Here is a 27,189-nt window from a genome sequence, read left to right on the forward strand (position 1 = left end):
CGGGCCGGGGCGCGGGGGCTGGCGGCGGGGCGGCTCGGCACAAAGGGAAGGCGGGCGACAATGGGGAGCGCCGCGTATGGAAAACACGGGCGGGCTGTGAATGAAACTCTGGCGCCAGTGAGAGTGGAAGGCTTGGTTTGGGGTAGACTTCAAACCACTCTAGGCTATAGTTTGCATTTCTGTTCCTGCATGCGATGTGGCACACTTCTGCAAAATTAATACATTAGCCTGGCTAATGCTCACCACCATTGGCTGCGCGGAAAATGTACAGGATCGGGGATTCGGGGTTGGCTTTCTTTTTTTTTTTCCCTCTTGCATTCATCTAAGACATCTCCTTTCTTGTTATGTGGGAATAAGTAAAGGACGCCATGTTGTGCTTTTTTTTTTTTTTTTGGTTGAATTTTACCTTTGGGCATACAGTGTGTTTAAAAGAAAAAGGCAGAAGTTGAGTGACCGGGTGCGTTGCTTGCTGGTGATTTCCCTGACCAGCAGTAGGGAAAGGCATTTGGGTGACGTGAAACTTGCACTAAATAGACTGGAGACTGCCAGAGATAGGCGGGTTGCGGGGGGGGGGAGGGAAGGAGAAAGCCTTTTCTTTTTTTTTCTTTTTTTTTTTTTTTTTTTTCGGCCACCAAGCTCCCAGGGGGGCCCCCCCCCCCCCCCCCCGTAAAAGTTTTGGACACGATCTCTTCTGTCACTCGGCCCGGTGTTCAGTGAAGCACTGTGGAGGTGTGTGCAAATGTTTACGGACTTTTAATTTTGGAGCCAGCGAGCCCGAGGTTTGCAGTCTCGCCCTCCCCGCTTTGTCTTTAGGCTCGGTTCCCGGCGTAAGCAGTTGTCTCGGAGTGGCTCTGGAGGCAGACCCGAGCGGTCGCCGTCCCTGTCTGTAGAGACAAAGGTAATTGCCAAGTCTGTAGTTGTGCCCCTCTGGCTGCGCTAAACGCAGGCGGGGGAAAGGCAGACGGTGCCAGGAAGTCACGGGAGCGCCGGGGCAACTTCTGCCGCCGGTTGCTGCCCCAGAGCGCCGGCGGTGGGGCGGCCGGGGGGCCGCGGGGGGTGGTCCTGACCCCCGGCGCTCCCGTGGGCCCGCTGGTAAGGAAGGAAGGGCCTCCGGGGAGGGAGGACGGCTTCCCGAGAACGCGGTCGAGGCACCGGCCGGCCGGGGAGCAGCTGCGGGCGCTGCTCCGGCTGCGGCCGAGCCGGGGGTCCGGCTGCCGGCTGGACCCCGCTCGGCCGGGCTGCGGCCCCGACCTGCCCTCCCTGCGGCTCCCCGGGGGAGCGAGCTGCTTCATGGCAGGTCCTTAAACCTGCCGTTTTCATTGCACGTCTTAAATGTGCATGAAGGAATTAAACGGCACGAGTGAATAACAGCATTAGTTTCAATTAATTTTTATCCTGGCAACAATAAACTTTAGAAACAAAGCGCTTTTACATCCTTAATTAGTCTTGCTTCCCATCTGTAGTCTTTTAAGTGCCTGCTCCTTGATTTAACTTTGTCCCTCCTTCAGAGCCGCCTCCTTTTTCATTCTTTTCCCTTTTTTCTCGTTACCCCTTCCAGACTGCTGCCTGTTTCTTTCCTGCAACCTTTCACCTCCCTTGTCCCTATCTGTCTGCTCTGCTCTGTGCAGTTTATTTCTACTGTATTTTCCCAACATCAACAGCAGTATTGGTTACCATGGCCCCGAGCTATGTGCAGAGGTGGGAAAGCTTCATCCGCCCAAAAGTTCTTACACTTTTGAAGTCTTTCTTTTAGTAGGATCTGAAATGTATCATCTAGAGTGTGTATTAAATGAACAGTATTCCTGAAGGCTTTAGAGCAAGAAAGGCAACACCCTGGAAAATTCTGCAGTCTTTCAGCATTCTCTGCCCTAGGGTTATAGCCCTGGGCACGGAGCTGAATGGAGCTCTTACAACTGCCTTCTGTTTACCTTTTATGGTTAAAATAACAGCTTAGCAAAGAAGCAACTTCATGGAGAAACGATTCAGTGAAATCATCTCAAGCTGTAGCAGCATAGCTAGTTTAATCACCCCTAGAGAGCTGAACAACTGTGAGCACAATGGGACACAAAATCATTTTGTGTGTAAATGAGCATGGCATTGTGATTATTTCACTTTGCATGGGCAAATAGTTTTTACAAGCAGTACTTATGCAGTTAGCTTAGAAAGGCAGAAAAAGATAAGCTGGCTCTGAAAGATCTTGGTGTGTAATGTTTGAAAAACTAAATATTCACATAATTTGGGAATCAGGCTCTATTGATTTTGCCTTCAGCAGGTTCCTGTGTTACTTATTAGAGCAGGGTTATTGCCTGTGCCACTAGTTAGGATGCTGTATCCTGTTGTAGGCGACTAAAGAGCAAGGATTATTTTACATGGTTTAATAAATGAAGTTTGTTAGTGTTTCTGCGATACTTACCCTTAAGGTTTTAATTTTCACATCAGTATTAGAAAATATGTGCATAAAGACTTTCACTGGATAAATACATTTAGGATTTTGCTTTGTGCATAAAATAAGTACATTACTCAGTGTGATGAATTTTAGCTGCGTTTTAGATCAAGAAGAGGAAGGAGTCATAGGAAATAGGGTTACGGTACCTTAAGAAATAGGGGGTATTTATGTTTTTTGGAGCAATAGGAGCGTTTGCAGTGCCCTTTATGTCGTCCTTAGCAATTATGCCCCTTGATAATTTGCTCATACGGAAATGATTGAATTCCACAACTTTAATAAAAACGTAGGATTCATTTTTTTAATACAAATCCTCTCCAACCAGGGGAAAAGCCTGGTTTTTAATTCCCTTTCTCCTCCCCTCCCCCAAAAAGCCAGTGGCACCTTCAATAAGTATGAAAAGCCATAAAAGTTTGAGAACTATTTTAGCTTTCCAGTGATTTTCTATAATTAAGTGTTTTTTCAACACATGCTCTAGCTGAGAGATGCCAAAAGCAGAGGATTGTTCAAAAGGTCCCTCCAGTGAATAGTATAAATTAAATATCTACTGTGTGAGTATGGCCTCACTGAGAATCTCAGACTCTTTACAGATCAAGGAATTTACTGGTATACTAACATTAAACAAAAATCCTAAGATAGCAGCAGTGTTTAAATATGCACAAATAGATTCAGATCACTTGATCTTTAGCTATCTGTGCATATTTTAAAACTGAAGTCTGTATTTCAAGACAAATGGTTAAATGTTAGATTCGTTTACAGAGGACTGGAAGTCCTTTGATTTCATTTGGAAATTGTAACAAGGGGTGCAGATGAGCCCTAATTAGGCACTTGTTTTGTGAAACTGCGTGAGATTTTATTTCTAAGGCAGCTCTATACCGTGTGAGGTCTGTACCTTTATCATTAGTGATAATAGTTGGGGTCTGAACAAAGACAGGGTTGACATTCAGCCTGGATCTTCTGACCCTTTCATTTAAGTGAAGGAGTAGAGAGTGAACATGAGTTTACAGTGCTCTTTGGTAAGAAAAAAAAAAAACAAACCTTTGTGTTGGCAGACAGATGAGGCACCCACAGATAGTAAACACGTCGCTAAAATACTGTAGGTACTTACATACTAAGTTGTTTTTAAAAGTTAGTTCTTTTATTTATGCTGTATGACATATTTACTGAAGATTGCCCACAACAGGCTCTTGTGGGAAACAAGAAAGCAACGTCTTCAGTCATGAAAGGATTCAAGCACTTTCCTTGAAGGTGGTGCTGTAGTAAAAATGTTAATGCCCAATTTCGCATCGGCTGACACAGAAGTCCTAGGACAGAGTTGGTATTTGCTTCGTGTTCAGTGCAGATGTCCGTCCAGCCTCCGAAGAGAAAAGGATGTGGATTCATAATGGGGTGATGTATTTCTGTGCTGTAGATACAGGAAATTCTTAGGAGCTAACCAAGATGAAATACAGTAAATGGAGATGTTGTGATGACTTTGTGAAGCTGTCCAGATGTATTAAGATTTTTCAGTCCCTTTCTATATAGCTCAGAATTTTTTTTTTACAAAGAATGTTGCTAATTGTATGTTCATCGAGTGGCGTAGCCAGGCATCTTGTGCAAAATACTGCTAAGAGAAAGGCGAGACGAGCTTTAGATTTCTAAGAAACATTGTCAAAGTAATGTGGGAGAAATGGGAATTCACTTTGCAATGCTGCATGTAAAGTGCTTGTCAGATGTAGGAAAGAGCTTGGATGCTTGGTAGCATGCTTGCAGAACAAAATACCAAGAAAATTAGATTATATTCAGAAATGTCTTCAACTATAATGTTTTGCATATGTTGCTTTACGCATAAGGGGGAGAATGGATGGACGTTTTCTTAAACTTTTATAAAAGGGTTTTTTTCCATTTGACATGTATGCCGTCTATACCGATTTAACTGAAATCAGCTTTGAGACACACGTTTCATGCAGAATAAGCTGTGCTTTTCTTACAGAAGGGAATTGAGGAATTTTCTTTTGCCATGGTTGTCCTGTTCATTTTGAAAACATTTCACTATTTTTTGCTTTGTACGTCAGCTGAAGATTTTTGAACTCAATACAGAAATTTCACTAATTTTCAAATGTTTTTAGGGCAGTACACATTAGGTGGATTGTTGAAATTTGTAATTTCACATGCCAGATTGTACAGTACTTTCTAAAGCATCTTGTCGTGAAAGCATGGGTCAGTTTCTATACCTTCCTGTTTTTACTGCTTCCAAGTATTAATTGCTTTCGGTTTGAAAGCTTATTAGTTCTTTATGTCTAATATTAAGGCTTAACTGAAAATTATCCATTTATTTCACAATTATTGAAAATAAACCAGAAAATTGATCTTAGTTTGATGTGAAATTTACTACAAGTATAAACTAAATGCCTTAGGTACTGAGGAAGTCACTAATTTAGAGGTGTCTCGTTACTGAGACAAACTTGCAAAAACCCCCGAATCCCAATTCACAAATTGGTTATTCGTTTGTCAGGGGATATTTCACATCTAACACATAAGCCCACGACCTTTAATTAGAATTTTGCAGTTTGTTTTATGCCCCTTGAGGCTGACACCTTGAAAAATTTTTTTCTTGATTTCTTATTGCTAATAAGCATCTTTCTCTTCCCCTCTGGTACTTTGAAGAAAATGATGCAAATACACTTAATTACAGTGGTGGCAATAATTTGTTAGCTGAATATGTGATCAGGCAGATGCAAAAATGATCTGATTAGATCTGTGATCACACTGGAAAGAAAGGTAACACACTGCTACGTTTAAGAGAAACTGTTCTTTTTTGCCTTCCCTTTGCAGGAGGGAAGAAGCATGTCCCGTCTGTCTCTAACACGGTCCCCGGTTTCTCCTCTGGCTGCTCAAGGAATTCCTCTCCCAGCTCAACTGACCAAGTCGAATGCCCCTGTGCACATCGATGTAGGAGGACACATGTACACCAGCAGCCTGGCTACCTTGACAAAGTACCCAGACTCCAGGTAAGACCTTGGTGTTTTCAGGCTCGCTGCCCATTTCTGTTCCTTGCATGGAAAGAGGCATGTACCTGTGAGGAATATTTCAATGCAAAATACGATTTATTATATATTCACCACTTATGAATAATTCAGTTTCCGATTTATACAGTAACTTCACTGGGGTTCTACAGAAAAAAAAGCCTGTAAAATTTATGTATTATTTAGAGAATCTATTCATTTTCTCTTCCAACGTCTTCTGCACTCTGCCGATACGTTTGAAGCACCTGTTGGTGTGCTGCCCTAGATTATTTCCAACAGTACCAAGCAACTTCTTTCTTTCAGATTTAGGGAGAAAAAAAATCCTTTTTTTCTTCCTTAAGAAAACAGAACAACTCTGTTACACTGGGACTAATGGACGCTTCTGTCGGCCAGCCAAAATCCTAACCTCAGTGGTAGCTGCGTGCCTCAGTGTCAGCGGTCACTTCCTCTGGGCAGCGGCCGGCTGACCTGCTCCGTCTGCTTGCAGCTGCAGATTGGATTGAATCTTTGCATGCTTAAAGGTAGCTGATTTGTGCTGGACAGGTTGGTGACACATCTGGCAAGATTTGTTTAGATCTGGCCATTGTTATCTCAGAGTAGACTCCAGATATGCCAAATTATGAATAGATGTGGCATGAGAGTATATTTGTGTATATGACATAGAATCTCTTTATTACTTGCCCGGCTCCCAGTCCTGCGGGGTGCTGGGCACCATGAAGGTTGGGGGATCCTGGGCAGCGTCAGGAGGCCTATGACGGTAGCGTGGAAAGGACCGCTGTGTTAAGGGTTAAAGCACATTCACTGGAGCAGTATGTTAAGACATACCTGATCTTGATTTACAGTTACGATCACTAAACCAATTCAGCTTTTTATCATTCAGCCTGCTTATTTTCCAGAAGGGTAAGTGCCTGATACGTAACCAAAAGAAGGTGTGGATGTGCGGTGTCAGGGTGCCCAGCAGACTGGTTGAAGGAGGCACTATTGACTCAAAAGCAAACCAGAGCCCAGGTCAGCAGGTTTCGCTGCCAGAGGTTTTGCTACCTGCATGGCCAGTATTTCCTTAAGGGATAGATGTATTTTTTTTTGTATGACAACCAGTGTAAAGCTCTAGTTTCATTTGAAGATTTTTCCTTTAAAAGAACTAGGGAATTTTGCACAGATTTGGCAGGTTCCCAAGCAATAAATGACATTTATGGAGACACCTTGAAACGCCTCTGATGTCATAAAGCATATGGCTATGATTTCATTCCAAGGAAACGGAGCTGCTGAAATTCTCTATGGAAAAGAAACAATTATTAAAATATCTATATTTTATGGTCAGGCCAAAACAATATGATTTTTCTGGACAGTACCTGCTTAATGATACTTGTGTGGTACTACTTTAATCATAGAGAAGAAATCTGTTCAGTGGGGAGAGATTTACAACAGAGAACCAGACAAATGCTTCATAGTGTAAAAAAATTACAGAGAAGATTCAGCAGTTGTAATAGAGTAGCACATCTGTTTCCACATTTTAAAATATCACTGCTAACACTATTTTTAAAATATGCCCCATATCAGACTTACTTAATAAAAGCTTCAGTTGTGGAAGCTTTGGGAGAATATATCTAAATTCACAGATTTTATTTAAAAAGAACAGAGTACTGATCTAAACCCATTTTTTTGCCTGTTTGATAAATAAGAAAAGTGTATTTTTTCAGATTTTGTACTGAAAGTACAAAACTGTGACTGACCAGAGCTCACATGCTGCCTGATGTTTTGCTGTGTACTGTCTTTCATTTGTATTGCTGTGTTATCTCATAAGGCTTGAATGCTTTTTCAGCTGCTCAGACTTCAGTTCTCGCTGGAGTAAGAGCTTACGGGGTGAGACCTGTAAATCGCATGTTTTTATAGCAAAAGATAACCCTTCACCAGCATTGCAAGTAGGACATATTGCTACATACATTATGAAGCTGGATGAAGGGTACACCTTATTTTTTTTTCCCCTTTTTAATGTGGGGGGGGGGTTAATTTTTTTTTTTTTTAATTTGTTTTTCTGCAGTGCTGCATAGTAGACTTGGTTGGTTACCCCCCATTGAGCCTGGCCTTCTCTCATTCCTGGTTAAGGCAAAATACTTGCAATTATTTCAGTGGGGATGGAGCTCCTGATGGTGCTTCGCTGCCCTGGTGTGTATCTTCCATAAGGCACAGACTCTCTTCGCAGTGGTCTGGCTGGGAGAGGAATCCTGGGTCTCTCACAGGTGCAGGAGGAGGGAGATAGCTTTTCTGAGCAAGACATCGGGAAATAATGCCAGAGCACTGTTAGCTTATGCTCAGAGATAACATGCATGGCCACATATAGAGGCATGCCCATACTCATCTGCACGCAGAGCTTTCTGGATTATTTTGGACAGCGTATTAAACTCTTGGTGTGAGCATCAGTTTAAAAGCTTCAGATCTAAGAAATCAGACAAATTTGTAGATTGTATTTCAGCAAAAGATGTAAGCATATGCTGAAACACTTTCCTAAATCTTAGCTCCAGTCACATAGAATAGTTTGCGCTCACTAAAATTGAAAGCTGTGGGAATAAACTTCCTGTTCATTTGTGTTACAATCTATTTCTTTCTCTGTGCTCCAAAATCCTAAGTGGGCTTTTAGCTTGTAGTATATCCTGTACATGTATGTTTAAGGACACATACAGATTGTGAGCATCTGTATAAATACAGTCAGGGTATGCATAGACAGAGACATCACATGCTAATAGAAAACAGAAAAAAGAAATCATCAAATCATGTTTATCCTTCCATAGTATTTTGAGGAGGCCCAATCCTGTTAGGTCCTGAACAAACTCAGCTAAGGTTGACTTCAATGGGAGGGAAGAGCTTCCAGCAGCTTGCCAGATCAGGCCCAGCAGGAGCAAGTATAGGTATGACCAGTTCCTGCCTATACCTGCTCTCCAGTCACCCCTCTGGTATGATATAAATTACACCTGACAGCAGGCAGCGTGATACATTTCTTATTGTAATTTGTTAGGATTGACTGTGCTCAGCCCACTTGGCTGGCTGTGCTTGGCTGTTCCCAAGTTATGTGGTTGGCTCTAATTCGGGGAGAGAAAGGACCTGATTCTGGAAGTCTTAGTCAACCTGAGTGAATGGCTGGTGATGTGAAGTCAGAGGCCAAATCTTGTATTTCAGTGACCCCAGAGTTGTTTCAGAGTAACTTTGTCAAAGTCTTTGATGTTGTTTGTATTAGTGCAGGTGCTGTGAGAAGAGCATTTGTCCATTGATTAAATTTGCATGAGTAAAGGCCAGATTAGGCATTAAAGGGGGTAGATGCCCTCTTTCCGGTAAATTTTTTATGGGCTACATAAATTCTGTCATCTAAAAAGGAGAAAACTTGAGCAGTGCACGACTGGTGTGATGAAAGAGAAGAGAGTTAAACAGCCACTGTCGAAGATGGTTTCTAAACCACTCATGCTCACTTTACGCACTATTACACACCTTTCCAGTTGGCTTTTTGAATGAAACGCCATTCAAGAAAGCAAGCTGGCCTTTCAGAGGGCGAAAGGCAAGGAAAATGAGAAACATGTAAAAGAAATTGTGATCATCAACAGCATAATGATGGTGGTCACAGAAATTATCTCAGAAACAATATTATTCATCCCTCTTCCTATAGCTATTTGAGGCTGCTTTCCGTGCGTACCCAAAATTGCCATTAAAGTTAACAAGCTTTGGAGGTACAAGGAGGCTGATGTCTTACCTGGATCTGATGCTCAATTTCAATAGTTTATTTTCAGCAAGTTCTCCCACCCAAACTCCCAACTCTGGTAGTTGTAAATTATGGGTAGAAAGGAAAAAAAAAAACCTGTTGAATTCAGTCTAGTGACTCTTACCATCAGCATCTTATTTCTAAAGTAACTGGCTAAGTAGACAAATTATTCATCTTTGAGAGCATTTCCTCTAGAAATTCCATTCATGTTTTCACCCAGAGGACCTCTAAAGCGGCCTCTTCACACATTGACACTTGAATATGGATTTATATGACAGATCATAAAGGCTGCAAAACTTCTAGCACATCTATAAAGTGAGTTGCAAATGGTATTTATCCAAGGGAGTGAGACAATTCTTACATTTAAAGAAACAAACCCACACCAAAAGTCCAGGCTCCTAACATGCAGTCAGGAATATCCAGAGACATTGCCAGATCCTCCAGTCTTACTCCCACTGAACTCAGTGGCAGACATGTCATTGACTTCAAGTGGAAAAGAACTAGAAGTTCCAAATCCCTGTATACCACAGCAAGTCCCAGTTTCTCGATTTCACTGGAAATTTTGATGTCACTTTGAATTTCTGTTAGAAAGCAGAACAAGATTTTTCATCAGAAGCCTGTCCTTTTCGCAGCCCTGAATAGTGTTTTTAACTCAGAGAATTGCTGTGAGCTCTTTGTGAGTTGTTCTGCTATAAAAGGTAAATATGTTTACCTTACATTCTTGGTTAATTAGTATTTGTTGTATAACCCTCTATTAAAGATAAGTATGTTCTTTTGTTTGAAATGTATTTATAAAAGCTCATGCTTTCTGTGGTGTTAGTTGTGTGACAAAAGTGAGCAGGAATAATTTTAACTGAAGTGTCCATGTCTAGGCAGGAATAGCGTGGGTACACAGACCCCAGGGACCCTCCCCCTGACAGTCTGTAGTGCACTGTGTTTGGGACCTCTCTGCTCCCAGCCTTTCCTCCTCAGGAACATGGAGCTTTTTGGCGGCCCAAGGCATGCTGAGCCAGTGCTAACAAAGGGCACGTCCTGAACCAGCACAGGCTTTATTAACTGTTTCAGAACTAATGACCTTAGCTGTTACGAGGCATAGCGGAGTTTTCCAGGCATATCCCTTGCCTCACTTTCCTCTGAACCCATGGACTTTTTTGGTGATTTACAAAGGAGTCCTGTAAAGCATGTGTGTTCTCCTCCGAATGTTTCTTGTCAAAACAAACTGTCATTCTTGTATAGACCTACCCTCGGACAAGCTCTCTCACCAAGCATGACCTTCTGATTCTAGCTACTCTGTAGGTATCTGTGGTTTTTAATTCCCCTACCTTTTCTGCCAGCACCTCCATCTCTCTGCTTGCTGGAGCTCAGCTCCGACACCTGAGATCTGCTTCTCCCCCCCTTTTCTGCAGCCACACCAGGCTGGACTGAGTTCAGGGGGATGCTCTTCTCCGAGTTTTAGTATGTCTCTGTTGTCCCTGACAGAACACGGTTGCTGACCCCATATAGCCAGATACAGTGGTTTCATAAGCTCAAACACACCTGCTACCGAGATCTACAAGACAGATTTTCCCCATCTTCCTTTACACTAAGGACTCCATACAGGGTCCTGCTCTGCACTTCTTGGGAGGGAGTAGCGAAATTCCTAATTCGGGTATGTTTAGGATATGCAGTTCTCCAGACTTAGCATACCTGAGAACATCTCACATTTCTTGCTCATGTAGGATCAACCCAGTGTCACTCTTACAATAACTTAATTGCTAATTTCCCATCAAATCTGTGTATTATTGATATTATTGCCTGAAAACAATGTCCAATTAGCAAATTTTGTCGCTTATCCCATGCTGGCAGTTAAGGTGTAAATCAGTCCTTAAACAAGGCCTGTACTCTGGACTGGTTAAGTGGAGTGAAGACCAGATTTGTTCATAACCAGAGACTGTTGGTGGCTGTGAAAGCACAGCACGTTCGAGGGCAGGATCCTGGTCTGGAGCAGAAGCGGTGTCAGCTCTCCTGGACCAGCACAGCCTCCTGCCAGCCCCATCCCGCAGCAGTCCTGCACCACCACGGCATCAGTAGCATTCACCTTGACTTAGGTGTCTCCCAAACCTCTCCATGCCACTGCCATTCCACACTGCTCACCCACCCAGCATCTGTATAGCCTCTTGTCCCTCTTCAATCCCTCTCCCTTACCTGCACACCCACTAAATGACTCTAAGCACAGTGAAGTACATAGGCAGGCGTGCTGCCACGGCACATTTCACCCTTCATGAGCTACCACTCTTCCCACCGACGTCAGTTGTTGAGCGCCCAGTTTGTGGGGTGACACCAGGCTCTGACAGTCACGGGCTATGAACTGTTGTTGTGTATTGCCCAAAAGGCAAAGAGTTTCTGAGTCGGAGCCAGCAGCCCACGTTCAGGCAAAGCACTACAAAATGCGCCTGCATGTGAGCTGCAGCGCAAAGCTCATTAATTTTAATAGGTATTGTGAACTTAAACCATGCACAGACTTTAAAGAAAAACACCTGAATAGGCAGGAGCAAGTGTTTTCCCTGCACGTTACAAATGCTCAGAGATGCAGGTTATGGGCACAGTACATGAGCACTGCGCACACGTAACGACACCGCACACCAGCACGGCAGCTCTGCCGAGAGCGGTGAGCACGCCAGGGCTCCCCGGGACTCTGCCGTTGTTTAAGGCAATCAGGTGTATGCTGCAGATGAGAACAAGCGAAGGAGCTGAAAACCAGAGGTTTTGGCTACATGCAGTGCCTTTTTTGAATTAACGTAAGAATTGTCATGGAGATTAAAATAATTTTTGGTTTCATTTCACGCACCTGCAATCATGCACCTCAAATCTTTTGAGTGTTTCTTATTTGGTTGTTGACTGGCCAAATCTCTCTTTGGTTTCCAAGAGAATTTTGACCAGCAGAACCCTTAAGGAAAAAACCCTAAAAAAGGGCCTTTCCCCTTCCCATTCTCTGTCTCCCCCCAGTCTGCCTGTGGATGTTGCACTTACCAGAGCTGGAGCAAGCAAAGGAACTCTCATTGCCAGGCTGCTGAATCAGATAGTGTAAAATGAACCCGGGCTGTTGTTTCACAGCTGGAGTGGTAGCTTTGGTGGTAAAGGAGGGTAGTCCCTGTAACACTAATCCTTCACTGAAGTGACCTGGGGAGACAAGAGGGAAGGAATTTATATGGAAACTGATTCTTCAGACCTGTCTGTGTCCACCTCTCCAGGATCTCCTACTAACTGGCATGTAGGGAGCCACAACAGAGCTGAGCTGTCTGCTGTGATAAAGGTGTTTACTCTTTGCTGGACTTCATAACTGCTGCCTTGCCCAGCACAGCTGCTGCCTGGGGACTGCCCACAGGCTCTGGAGAGGAAAGCAAAGTTCACCCTTTGGGAGTACAAATCTTACTGTAATTGGGTGTTGAGATTGTGGCCCTGTTGATGAATGAATTATTTGTGTGTTTACTTAGAATATTTGATGAAATGTACAAGAAAATACTGCCTAGCTAGTCTCTGATGAACACTTTTTTGGAAATTATCGTTTCTCTGTATACATTTACAGCCTGGGTTGTGTGGAGTTCTAGGCATAAATGGGTATTACAGCATCGAGAAAGGGACAGACCAACCTAGTCATGGAGAGGAGAAGATAGCAAATCAACACTTGTCTGACTTACAGAAATAAAGTTATGGCTGTAGTGCTACACCTGGCACAGGCTGTCAGAAAACCTGAATTTGAGAAAATTGTGCATTCCTATCTAGATACTAGCTTATTCGGCTCAGCTAGTCAAAAGGAAGAACAGGCATCTCCATGCAACTTGTGCAGCCTGGCTGTGATCAAGAGGGATGTCACTTATAGCCTCTGACAGGAGTCCAGAAGATGAATGTTGAACAGTGGCTCCAGTACCTTCAGTGTGAAACCCAGCTAATCTTGTCTTGTTTTCTGCTCTTCACTTTCTTCTTCTGCAGTGATAACATGACTGTAGCTGAGTTACACTTAGCACATTAGTAATTCCCATGCTTCCTGCATACAACAGGTTGAAAACTAGTCTGGTTTGTTAAAACTCACAAGGAGAAGCCAGCAGACAAGGAGACCAAAAATTCAACTTTTTTTTGTTTAGCACTCCATATTTATAGCAGTTTCTGAGGTTAGTTAGTCAAGTACTTCATCATTTCTTTCACTGCTACTTTTGCTTACCACTCACCTGACAGGGTACTTTGGTGCCAGCAGCACAATATAAGTGTTTGTTTTTTTTTTTTCCAACAGCCATTTTCAGGGCAGTACATGAAAAAGCATTAACAGCCTATTTTGAGGAAACCCCTCCCATAGAATGCTGTAGAAGCAACCTGTCTCCTCCTTTTATGTACTGCTAGTGGAGGCTGTTTCCTGCCGATGAGCATGGTGTAAAGTACTGCACCTGTGCTCGGGTTCACAGGTGTAGCAGCTTCACACTTAAAGCAAAGGGGAATCGTCTTTATTGATCACTTCTTCATGTGATGTGCATCCAGTTCCCTCATCATGGAGGGAGCATGGAGAGGAGTTATGTAAAGATGCGGATTCAGTAGCTTTGTACTGGAAATCATGTTGTGAGGTCACAGCAAACCACCGTACCTCTTCATATTTGGTCTTTGAATATATGTCACTGGTGTTTGTCTTTTGATTTATAAAGACCCTGCAATGGCGAGTAGACCTGGTCTGCTTAGGGGGATATTTCATGAACTACTTAGGAAGTTTATAAAACAGACTCCCTAGATTATGAAGCAAGGGGGTATCTGTTTCGTAAGGAACATGTTATGAAATGAATTTGTCTCTAGGCCTAACTTAATTATTTTAACAATCCCACTGGTGGTTGTCGTAGGTGTCGTTCTGTGTATATATTGTGACCTACATGCTTGTGATCATTTATGAAATCTAAGATTTAAAAATACATTGGACCTTATTAATTCCTTGCCTACTTTTACTGAAATAAATGGAGGTGGTTTGGATATTGGTACATTGGGCCAAATCTCTCTTCCAGTGAAGTCAATGAGAGCTTTACCATAAGCTTAAATGAAAACAAAATAAGCCCTATTTTTCTAGAAAATTGGCCTAGTAATAAACCTGGCCAAAAGAATCCATAGCATAACCCTGTTGTCCTCTCTGGAGTTACACCAGGAATGTGTATGGATGTGATGTGTGGAGAGGAGTTGCGAGAAGCTGAACATTGTAGTAAGATGCTTCTGCTGGGTATCCATGATACTTGGTCTCAAAAACATCTGAAGATGTAAAACCAACAGGCAAATGAAGACAAAGCATCATGCACTTACGGGTGCGTGCACATACCTTTCCTAGTCAGACGGCCTTCCCAAAGAGATGACTCCGCTGGTTTTGAAGGAATTACTCCAAATTTTTACCTGTGTGACTGAAATCAGAATTAATCTATTCATGGGTTAATAAAATCTTTAAGAACAAAGTGCATATTTAAATAGAAGAAATATGCAGGCATGGAAACACAGGATTCATATGTGAAAGCGTAAGGGAGGCTAGATCTCTCAAGCACAGAGTAACAAGATGGTGTGGAGGATGCCAGGCTGTAGCTGATACAGGTCATGCTCCATGCTGCTGCTAGCCACATTGACTTTGCCAAGTTTCTCTGTTACATGATATATAATAAATTGATGAGGATACCTAGTCCTTGCAGCACATCAGCTTGTTCCCTTGTGAGGTACTGACATTAAATGCATAATCTGGTGACTGAAACAGGTAAGTATTGTCAGTCACTCTTATTCCTGGTATAACTCCATTGATACAGAGTTACACCAGGTTCGTGGCTCTCCTAACCCAATTTGATAGCTGGGAGAAGCTGCAGTGCTGGAATTAAACTCCAGAGTTACAAACTCATATCTCCGTGCTCTGTCCACCAAACTGTCTATTCCTTCACCTCATTTGCTGTGATTAGCATGTACTTCCAATCTTTTGATGCTTTAAAAAGAAATGACACCTGTAAACATTTTAGAGGGGTTTGGTTTTTGTTTTTACCTGATTTGCTCTCACTTGAAACTCTGCCAGGCAGGATGGCTATTGGCTTCGCATGCGTGCACGATTGCATTCCTTATTGATGCAGTCACTGTGACGACAGCCTGCCTGTCAGAGCTGGGCACCAGGGCAGATAGGCTGAGCAGAGGTATTCCGGTGTTCACCTGTACTGTGTTGATTTCACTCTGCTGCAGTATGGTATGCATTCAAAGGCTAAAATTGCTGCTTTTTTATCTGCTGAGGACCTCATAAAGCAAAACCTGAAAGGAGTCCTGCACGTGGATGGTGGGAAGCTATTATGCAGCATTTGCACCGTTACTCTTGGTCAGACTCAGAAGGGATCAGTTGGCAAGCATTGGAAACTGAGATTTGCACCGTAAAGCTGAAACGCTGAAGGAATCCCAGTCCAAAGGGCAGGCTCCCGTTACGCCTCTCTCCTAATGGAGTGCAGATGCTACCAGTGCTGCAGGTAATCCATTTAGATCTGGTAGACGCTTTTGCAGCAGCAAATCTCTCTCTCTCGAGAAAGCGGACAATGAAAACCAGGGACTCTTTTTAACCTCTTTGGTGTCATACTGTGTTATGCCAACAAGTTGTACCAGTATGATTTACACCAAAGGCTGCAGCTTTGGCATTTGGGGAATGTGGTGTGCCTTCCAGGAGACCGCTGCCTAAATTCTGCCATTGCAAAACTTACATGCAGTTCTGTGGACAAATTTGGCTAGTGGAACTCCATGGGAACCAGTAGATGACAATAGAGAAACTGGGTCCTCTGCTTGTGCTGGGGTTGTCCGGGAGGGAATGAGGGCTGAATTTGGGCCAGTAGTACTTAACACTGCTGTTGAATGAGGAAAAAAATTCAATGACCGCTTTTTAATCTTACAGAGGGAAAAAAAATAATCACGCATGGATTTGTAACCAATTCCAAACATATTTCCTCTTCTGTTCACATCCAGTTGTATTCTGTTTGCAGACACAAGGGTTAAAGCGGGGGCCTGCTTCTGCTTTCAATTAAATCAAAGGATGTTTTGGCCTTGACTTCACTGGGACCAGAATCAAACCCATGACCACAGTATTGTATTTAAGAATGAATCTCTTGCAGTCACATAAAAAAGCCAGGTTCAGCTTTCAGTATCCCATCAGAATCCAACAATTAATGGTTTTCTTATTATTTTAAAGTTTTTGCCAAGCTTTATTCTGTAGGGCAAGTGTCCTCTGTGCAGCAGGTGTATTGCTGTCTCCTTCCCAGGTGCGGGTTCCCTCTCTGTATCCCCTCGACAGGGGCTTCCCCTTTTTTCAGGAACATGGCCATGGAGCCAGGCTCTTCCCAGCGGACATGTCAGCGGGTCGCTTCCTCTCTGTCCATGCTCTCCGGCTGCAGTAACAAAAAACCTAGTGGAAATGCCTCTTCACTTCTGCCTTTCATCTGCCAGTGGCTCGGGCTGACCAGCAAAAACTACACGAGTCTTCCTACTTGGTGTGGATATATGGGGTTTGGTGGTTGTTTTCCCTTCAAAATAGCTTTTTAACAAATCTTTCTTGATGTGTTCAGTTTCTTTAAGTGAACAGCCAGGAAAAATACGTTGGGTACAGCTTAATCAAATGTAAGAATAAACAGGAGCATCATTCATTCATCATTTTAAGCATGATAACAGAAATACAGATAGAGAGTACTGGATGCAACTTCCCAATGACATGCATGCTTGTAGAGAATTATAACCAGTTACAGTCTGCCTGTAACTCCCCACGATGTCTTTGTGCCAGAGTGAGTGGTGATGTGAGCTGTACTGGAGGTGTATAGTAGTATAATTGCAGCAGTGTTACGTTCTGGGACTGGGCAAAATGGGTGTAGTTTACTCATTGGAGGACAGAAGGATGGGCTGCAGGAAAAGCAAATAGAGGAAGAATGTAAGATAAGCCCTTTTTTCTGTATTGCCATTCTCATCAACAGAAGAGCTTTACCATTTTAGCAAATCGGCATACCAACCAAATGCCCAAGCAGCGTGGGCAGCTTCTTTTAAGCAGAAAGCTGATTTATCACTACCCAGAGAGGCTGGTATCATTCCTGTTTAAGCAGTGGAGTGTGTCCCGGTGCAGCGGAGGCTGGTGTGGGCACTGTGCGTCGCCAGGTGTTCCTGCTCATCCCAGAGAGTGCAGTGCTGCGGAGTCCTGGGCAGCCTGTGTCTGGGAACTTTTTCCTGTAGATCTGGAAATAAATAAAAGAATCGTAGGAAAAAGCTGCTCAGCTTTCATATGTCTGGGATCAGAAGTAAAGGGATGTGGCTTGAGCAGATTAAATATTCTAGCTGTTTACATGAGCAGCAGGTACCAAAGTGAATGTATTAGCTGTCACCATTTACACTTTATAAAAGGTTGTGCAGCCCTTGAGTATCCGTCCTGCTTTCTCCTGCCGTGTACTGAAATGTACTGGTTTCACAGCACCCACACATGCAAAGGATGCGGAGGGCCAGACTCTTGCCCTGAAAGGTAAATGAGTTACATTTGAAGTTTTCCCTGCCTTCACTGAGTCCCCGGTGGGAGTTTTGCTCTTGACTTCAATGAGCGAGGATTTAGCCCATTTATATTAAAATATAACTAGTATCTGCATGTTTTCCAACCTCCCGGCATGCCCAGTTGTACAAGGGTGATGGTAATGGAAGTAGTGTCCAGATCTAGCCAGATTTGAAAATCCTAGTAAAAATACTGAGTTAGCTTCCACTTGGAGTTACAGCAAATAGGTGAGCAGCAAGAGAGCTGGCATTTGGTGCAATGCTGTTCTCATCAGGGCCCTTGTAGCACCATGATTTAGGGGGAAGGGATGGTTAAAGGAATAGCAAGAAAAGGCTTGTATAGGCAGGAATGTTTTATTTGAATTGTGCATCTTCTCATGTATTAACAACTTAATTCTGTTGACTGCCCGCAACTCCCACAGAGTTTGAACTGAAATGCAGTTCTTGCAGGATTGGGACCTTTGGGAAACTAAAATCCTAGTTTAGGAGTTAATTTTAAATTAAAGAATTTTTGTTCCTGCATTGATTTTCATGGCCAAAATTCAGTGTAAATTCTCTGTTGAGAAGACGTGAAAGGCCAAGAACCCTCGCAGGGCTCAAATCAGAGCAGCAGCAACAATGGCATAATAAAACCAGGATACTTTTGCAATATACATTTGTATAAATATTTTTAATCTTTGCTAACTATTTAGACAAAAGTTCAGTTAGAATGAAGTAAAAGACACAAGAAGAGCAAAAGTAACCTGAACTTTATACTGGAAAAAAATGATAGTACTGGAAGTCCAGCTAACATGTGCTTCTTTAACTTCAAATGTAAGTCCACAATTTAAAATAAAGAGAGGAATTCCCAAATAGATAGGTATAACCTACAATGTGTGAACTTCTATGCAGGTACCTGGGCTTTGGCGTATTTCACTGAAAGGGTAATATTTAGCTCCTACCATTAACAAGTTCTGTGTTTTGAGGGTTCACATTATATTGTAATATTATTTGGTTACTTTTATTAAAAATATGCAAGTCAGCCAGACACTGCCCTTCTCACTCTTCCCTAGTAGTTACTGCTTGTTAGGAATATGGTTGGCAGAACTGGCCTATCTTGAACTACAGTAACTGCAACCTCTCCGCTGGCGTTGGGCTGCCATGCATCTGCACACCCGCCATGGTCAAGGCCTCTGTTCTGGTCATGGTTACTCCAGAGCAGCTCAGCCAGACCAAATGAATGCAAACGGTATGATTAAGCATCAAAAAATAATGGGAAGCTGTTTGTCACTGTCCCTGTTACAAAGGATGAACAAGTTATGTCAGTGGCACGTAGGGAACTTTTAATGGAGAAATGCAAATTGTACCTGTATTTGAAAGTTACATTTTTTTCTTGTTAAGCACAGCAAATGCGTTTCGTGACTGACAACTTAAATAAATGTGGTGGGGTGCTGATGTGTGCAGCGAATGAGTGCCGTTCTGTCTGTATGTGTCTGCTTATCCTGCCTATAAATGTGGTTATATGCTGAATGCAATGAAAGGATTTGTAATACAGCAATTAACATACTAGAAACTGTTTGTTTAGTGAAGTCTTTTTATAGCTGTTAAAATAACACACTAAAATATACAAACACTACTTTAATAAGGCAAAATAAAATCATTAGCCTGATGGAGAGCTGGATTCTGCCACCGTTACTCATGGCTAAGCAGTGCTTTGCTCCTGAGCTGTTGACTCCCCGTGAGACAGGTGGCAGAAGCACAGTGCTGGGGAGCAAACTTGGTGCTTATAAATTTGGGATGAGTAGCTAGTGCTGATGGGCCTAATCCCAGTATCCAAATGAGGTAAAGGACTTAGGGTTATTACCCTTGTAAACCTGGTGGGAATGAAAAGCCTGGGAAGGAAAGCTCATGGGAGCCTCAATTACCTTAGTTGCTTGTATGCTCATTGTAATTGTTTGACCACTCCTCCTTCTCCCTCAAGACCTGGTGGGATGCTTGGCCACACAGATGTAAGACCAGGGTGGCTTTTGACTACCAAGAGAAGTTTTTAATGCGGGAAAAGACACTGGCTTCTCTATGTGGGATTAGTGTTTCCAGTTTCTTGTTTTAACTGCTAATTTATGTATAGGCAGTACTGTCTCTACAAATTAAAAAATGTGCCATGTATCAAAATCTAAAAATACATATATATTTCCATGAAATTATATATCAAAGTCACCCGCCAGAGTGTCTTAAGTGTGGAGATGGGCTGTTAACAACAGGCGGAAGAGAAGGAGCTGTAGGATCTCTTATCCTTACCATGAACGCTTTGTGGTATTTCAAAAATAGTAGGTAATTTCCACTTCAGTGGACTTTAGTTGATAGTAACAGAGAACTGAAAACGTAACTGTCCATACCTTTGTTTTAATGACAAAATCCATTACATACCTGACTTTGCTTTTTAGTGATGGTATAAAAAGAGGAAAAAAATCCTTCCAGAACTTCCTAAGAGTGATTCTGTACGGTAGATGATAATGTTCTTTATGGATTACAGACTTCTAAAAATACATGTTGATACTATATAGACTAGCTCTGATCTATTGCAAAAATGGATGTTCTAGCCTGGACAGCAAAATAGGAAGCATTAAATTTAGGTACTAGATCCTGCAGTTCCTTCAGTTTCTTATTAGTTAATAAGTGTGATATCCTTCAAAAGCACTGCAAAGTGAGCATATGGGTCAAAAAACTACTGTGGCATTCCAGGATTGGAAGGCAGGAACAGGAGGTTATAGGAATTGGAGATGGATAAACCTGTTACTTTGTGAGTTACCTCCTCCATCCCTCTGCTGAGATTGGACCGTACTACTTGATGCTCTTGTTAAAAATTGAGAAGCGTTTTAGGGCTACAGGCTTTAGTATCTCCATTTGGTTCTCACAGGTGAGTTTTGTACTTGAGTATCTGTGGTCACTCACTTGTGCCATCAGGATTGAAGGGTATGGGGCCGAACGATGCCTGTATGGGGCTAGGCAGTGCCTGTAGGATGCTGGCGTCTGAGGCTGCCCTGCTGAAACGCGGGTGCTCACCCTGGTCTTGTAGGAGTGGTGGGAGAAGGAGTTAGTGGTCAGAGCGGCTCGAGCACTCGCGGAGTGGAGACCTGCCTAACGCTGCAGGCTTGATGCCTGTGCTCCATTTGGGACTGGACGCTGATACCTGATCTGGGCTTACTTAGGCCAGAAACCCCCTTTGGGGCACCTCTCTGTGTCCTCAGGCACATGAACCGGCCCCAAAGCACACGTGGCTGCTTGGATTTCGTAGTTTGCAGAGCAGCAGTTTATACCCCCAATGTAAGTCTCAGACTCCCAGCCCCCCCCCCCCAAGCTTTTTCCCATCGCTGTACAAATAAAATGTTTAAAAGATGCTTAAAACAAAATTCTCCCCAGCTGAAACACCCTCCAAGCCAAGTGTACGCCTGAAGCAATCCAAGGTGGTCAAGATGTTATCTTTGATTAAAATGGAAACTGTGGCAGAGCCGTAAGGGCGAAGCCCACACGGAGTTTCTTCAGCGTACCGCAGCCAGGTCGTGTGTGCGCAGACCTGCGCTGTAGACGGTGCCTGTCCTTAGCGCTATTTTCCCATAATTGGAGAAGGGCTTAAAATCACTGGTCAGGTAGCAGGGTGTGAAGGTACGGTATAATCATACAACAGAGCTTTGTTTATGGACTTTCACGCTAATTATAGCTGAAGTTTTAAATTGAGGCAGATCAGAAAACCTACTGCAGCCAGATGCAACCTTTAGCCACGTTCCTCGCTGTACAGGGCGTGAGGGAGCATGTGTCCTGGCAGAGACAACGTTTTAACATCTCTCCCTCATAACTACTGTCAGGCCAGAAGGCAGAAGACACCCGTGTGCTGCTCAGCTGGGTTATCCCTGTCCTCCTTTGGCTAGCCCTGCCTGCTTTTCAGACAGGTTGGGTGTTTTAACCTACCTCCCTGGGGAAAGCAGCTGCAGGTGCTTTCTCCATTACAGTTTGCTTTGCTGGGAACTTGTACGCAAACCCAATCAGTTTTACGGTAAAAATAATGGAAGTATGAAAAACACTACGGTAAAGACCTGCAGCATTGTCCACTGCCCACCTCAGAGCGTGCTGCTGCAGCTGGGATGTATCAGTGCCAGCAGAGAGCCAGCTCCTGGCATACTGGTATTGGGCTGGGCGCAGCCGCTCCAGTGGCTTTCTGCTGTTCTTTCCCAGCAGTTACTGTCTTGGGATGGGGCAAGTAACAGACTTAGACATAGCTACGCAGGCAGCAGTGCCAGACACAGTGTAAGGCACTCTGGTCTCTTGAGCACCTACCTGTGCTCTAATTCACAGCATTTTTTCTCTTCCAAGCAGATAACAATATCTATCCTACCCACCTTGAGCAAATATATAAGAGATAAGCAGCACTGTTTGTGCTCAGCAGCAACGGCTGGACTCTGCTCATACACCTGGGACGCTTTGCTAACATGTCGCGTGGGGCAGTTTCAGGTCATGCTCAGCGTCCCGGCTCTAAACAACCCTCTTTCTCCTCTCTGTGGCATGTCCCACAACCACCTCCTCCTCTTCCTCCAGCTCCACAGCAAGGCCCAACAGCCACGTACAACTGACAGCTGCCATACAAAATGCAGGGAGAGCTGCAGAGCTCGTGTCAGCTTCACGGTGCGTTTGCACTGAGTGGAGCAGGAGGGTGCACGGAGAAGCGGCAGGTACAGCAGAGGGTACTGAGTGGAGCACAGACCTGCGTGCTTGCAAGATCCACAGATGGGCTTTTCTCTCTCCCTCCCCTCTCCTCCTGTGAAATTAGGAAAGAGACATGTTTTAATGACAGCTTGCTGAAATGTGCACTCCCTGCTGATTTGACATTGGGCAGAAAAAGTGTCTACAGAATCAATTTTTAATAAATGTAAACAACTAAATTATGAATGACAAAAATATCACTGAACAGTTAAATATTAATCACGTAATTAGTTAAATTAATACTTTTAGTGCAATGTTGTGATAGAGAGTTTTACTTACGTGATGTCGTTGCGCTGGCTTGGGCGGGTGCGTGGGGGGGACGGGACCTCAGTGGCCGGCCCGGTGGTGGGGCTTGGGAGCTGAGGACTCTGCTGGTGCTTGCCACAACCCTAGCTGCTGGTCATCCCACAGGTCCCACAATACTGGGTGCTCCTCTTAAAGCCTCTGGAACCAGATTTATTAAGAAAGAACTTTAGCTTTCTGTTCAAAAAAGAGAGCTATCAAGAAAATGGTAAACTGGCCCCTAACCAGAAAGCAGCCCCCCCCCCCAAAAAACCCAAACCTTTTCTATCCCAAAGTGCTGTTAAACCCCACAACAGCGGTGTATGATGTGCAGAGCTGTGACTGTGCTCAGTGATGATCTCGGGAAGACCAAGTGTGTTCCAGAGGGAACTGGGGGTGCAAAAAGCTCTGGCTGCTTGTAAGATGGAGTTGGGTGAGTTTATGAAAGAGATGGTGTGCCACGAGCTCTGCTGTGGGGGCTGGAGTCACTGCCCTGCAGGCCCCCTCTGTGCTCCCATCGTAACAGGCACTGTAGGGAGCTTGTGTGGTGGAAGAATTGGTCGCCAGCATTACGGGGGGTGTGGGTAGCAGCAGCCGTCTGTAGGTACTTGCACGCAGCACGCGGCTTCCTCCCCTGCCCAAGAAACTAGGAAAAGAATTCACTGGCACTCTTGTCCTTATGGGTTGGCTGGCTGCATTGTTTGTTTTTAATCTAATAAAAGGAGATCTTAATATCATAGTAAAATCGGTACAAAGCTAGAAACTCGCCCCTCGGCATTTTGGCGAAACATTATTGAAAATGTAAAAGCCTTTAGCAGAAACAACAGAAGCACAAAGAAATTGTAGAAATAGGATCAACAGGTTGTGTTCTGGATGTTGGGAGGAGCGGGGAAGAGCATCCAGCTGGGGCTCGAGGTGCCCGCGAGACCCGCTAAGCTGGAAGCTCTGCTGTGGCTCTGCTCCGCAGGGACATGATGCAGCGGTGGCCGGGAGCAGGGGCCCTGCAAAGGTCAGGGTGGGCAGCACTGCAGAGCAGTGGCCAGGCTGTAGGGAAGAGCACATTGCCAGGAGGGCAGGAGCAACTGAGGAGGAAGAACAGATGGCTGGGAAGAGCCCTGCACTGGGAAGATGGTGTGAGCATTGAGGGACCTGGCCAGGGAGGTGGAGGCAATGGAAAGGCAAGCTTGCCATCTTTAGGCTTGCAACTACTTGGATTGTTCCTGGCTTGGTCTGCTCCCTGTCAGGAAATTAAGTCTTGGACAGGAATTTTAAGAGTGTTTTTAAATTAGAAAGCGAAGCATCTCTTGCAGAAGGTGGGAGTGCTGAAGAAGCGTTCATTGCTCAGACTCACCTATTGCTGTAGGATCCAAGTGCTGCTCTTTTTACTTTGTCTCTGTTTTCCTGTGCCTCCCGCCTCTTCACAAACATCACTGGAAATACCATTCCCACATGCCATAAGCAAGTGTCTCCTGAAAACGCCATTACCCAATTTGGCCACCAGTACAGTACTGGGCACCATGACTACTCATAAAAACAACCGTTTTCGGGGTGACTACTGCCCAACCTGAGAGCTGCAGCTGCTCCCCGCACCTTTAACTCACATCACATGGCGGGGTGTTGGAGGGAGCAGCTTCCTGAGGCCACCAGCCAGAGTGGCACCTAATTTCTGATTGAACATCAACAAGTTTGCACAGTGCAAAACCATTCCCATCCCCTTGCACTCGCTGACTTGCCAGGTCTCTGACAGCCTGTGTGCATTTTGCTTCCATGCTTCTGTGCACGGCATTTCGTTCTGGCCACCCAAGACCCATCCACTGAGCATGTCACATCCCAGTGGGGCTTGTGGAGCTGACCCCAGTCACCGTGCTCTTTTCCATGGCTTCACATGTGATGAGCAACCCTGTCAGGCCAACTTTCCATTCAAAGCTGCCACTTGAGTTCACTTTGTGCTCCTGCAGTGTTGCATTTTCTGATGGACTTTCTACAGGTACGGTTTATACTGGCGAGAAGGGAGAAGCAGGAGCGCTTTCTGCATGCAGTGTTACAACATGCTGCAGTGAAGTTGGTTCTTGGAACATAGCAGCCCCCTAAAATGTCAAATAAATCCTTAAACTATTCATCACTCTGTTTTTGGGGTGGCAGTTAAGTCTTTCAACACTCTGCAAGTTTCTTTCCCCAGCAGTAATTCCACTGGTGAAGAAATACAGCTCAGGGCACTCCACAAAGGCCTCAAAATTCATGTTTTGTTTTCATTACCAAAAAAATGCTTCACTACATTAAAGAGCGGCCCATTAAAATTTTGTACCCTGTCTTCCCTGCACCCTGTCGTTGTTGGCAAACCTTCCCCCATACGCGTGGCAGAGCCGAACAGCAGCCGTCGCCTTGCTTTTGCAGACTTCACAGGGAAAGGGCAGCAAAGGGCAGGAGGTTTAAGCCACAGCCCAGCTTGTTCAGGTGTTAAGATCTCAAAACTTTCAATAGCCACGCAGATTTACTCAATAAATGTACCGTACTGAACCTTAAGCTGCTCTATCAGTGTTTCCTCTGCTTTCAGTCTAGCCCAGCACAGCACACTGGCTGATGTGCATGTCTAAGGAAATAAATTAACTGTCTGATTCCTGGGATAAAATTTAACACTGTACAAAGCAATATATTTAACTGTCTCAGGTAAATAGCCCTAAAATAACAGCGAAAAAGAAAATAATGAATTACTGGAGGCTTACCGCATGTTGGGATTATATAAATTAAATGTTGCAGCGTGAACTGTATGGTGTTCTCTGATACCGTTGAAAAGCTAGAGGTTGAAGAAAAACAGTAAACGTATTATAATTAGGGTTTAGGGGAGCATTTGGTTATTCTCATAAGTAACTCAGGCTAGCTGAATGCTGACACGGACACGAGAGGAGGCAGTAAAACCTGGAGCTTGCTTAAGAGGTCAGAAGGGTTTTTAGCTGAATTCAGCGGGGACTTGCCAAGTCCAGTTTTATTTAATATCTGCACAGTTAATTTAGAAATAAACGGCACATTAAGTTTGCGACTACATTAGCAAGTTAGAAGACCAGACTGAGGTGCAGCCGTGGAGAGCAAATCTCACCGTGTTGCACGAACCCAGGACCCAAAGCACGCGGTGCAACTGGAAGCACCCGCGCTGCGGGCGGCGGCGGGGGGAGCAAACCTGCCCCTTCCCATCGCCGGGGTGGGCGCGCGCCTTCCCCGGCCGGGCTGTGGGCTCCCGCAGCTGCTCCCCTCGCTGCTGGGCCAGAAAGCTTGGGGTGGGGTGGTGGTGATGGAAGGAGGGAGGCAGGGAGCCTGCGGCCGCGGCATTCGCCGGCGGTGCTGGCCGTTGCCTTTGGCGGGGTTGGGTGAGCTTGTTATCCACGGCAGGGGAAAGCCCTGCCCTGGTCCCGGTGAGGGACACGGCGGGATTGCACGGCCGAGTCGAAGGGACGGCTCGGCAGTGAAATCCAGCAGGCTGTGGGATAATCTCTCTGGGAAATGGAGGAGCCCTCACTAGCAGGGTTATTTAAGACTCGACTTTGAAACACGAGACACTCTGCAGTTGGGAACAATGCTGCACTGTCAGAGAGATGGACTCAATTACTTAATAGGTCGTTGCTGTCTGTCTCCTGCGATTTTCCTTTCAAGAACATATATTCAGCTGGGTTATTTCTCATGGGAAGACAAAGCGTTCTGAGAGAAGCCAGGCGTTTGGAGGGGAGAGGCGGGAGGAACGGCAGCCAGGCAGATGCCCAGTTTGCTTTCTGCAGAGCATGCTCCTCAGGACACGGGGAAAGCTGGAGTGATGTAGCTGATGTGGTATTTTGGTCCTGTAACCAGCTGATCCCCCGGTCTCATAGGTCTCGCTTCCTTTTCTTTGCTCACAAAAGATTTGCCACGTTGCTTTCTTCTGCCAGACTCTGATGCCCAAGACTACTGGTGGTGGGACTGTGGTCCCACAGGCAGCGCTGCAGATGCTGCACGGGCCATTGGTTGCTGCTTTGCCAAAACATTCAGCGTTGGATGGCCACTTATCCAGCACTGACAGGTCCGTACAGCTCATCTCGGTGTATGGGAAGCCTCTCCTCTAGGATGGAAAGGCTTCGATGGCGTTTGATCAAAATGACAGCCAAGCTGGAGGAAAAGCTCGTGGCCAGGAACCCATCTCTGAGTAACCACTCAGTTCTCCGTTAGCAGGACATGGCGGACAGGGATGTATAACGGAGCCGGTGACGCGTGTTCTCACCAACATCACTCTGCCAGCCGTGGGGTGAGCGTTTCATAGGCACTTTCCTTGTTGGGGTCATGGGCCTAATTCCCAGCCCTGATTCGGTGCAGCACGAGCTTAGCGCCAGGGCAGCTGCGGGGCTCTCGCTGCTGGTGTGCGTGCCTGTGTCTGCATGTGCACACGCGCTTCGTGTGTGTCAGCGTCTGGGGGCACACACGTGTCTGAG

At 44.7% G+C, this 27,189-nt stretch overlaps 1 protein-coding gene across 3 annotated transcripts in view; it reads left to right on the forward strand.

Annotated features, from left to right (window-relative positions):
• Positions 1-27,189, forward strand: part of KCTD15 (potassium channel tetramerization domain containing 15) — a 42,775-nt gene that overhangs the window by 669 nt on the left and 14,917 nt on the right. Inside the window, exons 2-3 of one of the 3 annotated variants that reach the window (XM_010585124.1) lie at positions 814-898; positions 5,258-5,433. In XM_010585124.1, coding sequence (XP_010583426.1) covers positions 5,270-5,433 — 164 coding nt within the window. In that variant the 5' untranslated portion in view covers positions 814-898; positions 5,258-5,269. Of the gene's footprint in view, positions 1-800; positions 899-3,814; positions 3,833-5,257; positions 5,434-27,189 lie in introns of those variants that run through there. The other 2 variants (XM_010585125.1, XM_010585123.1) reach the window with 2 other exon arrangements.

Source organism: Haliaeetus leucocephalus, unplaced genomic scaffold (genome assembly GCF_000737465.1).
Source record: "Haliaeetus leucocephalus isolate CR32 unplaced genomic scaffold, Haliaeetus_leucocephalus-4.0 Scaffold92, whole genome shotgun sequence".
Lineage (NCBI taxonomy): Eukaryota > Metazoa > Chordata > Aves > Accipitriformes > Accipitridae > Haliaeetus > Haliaeetus leucocephalus.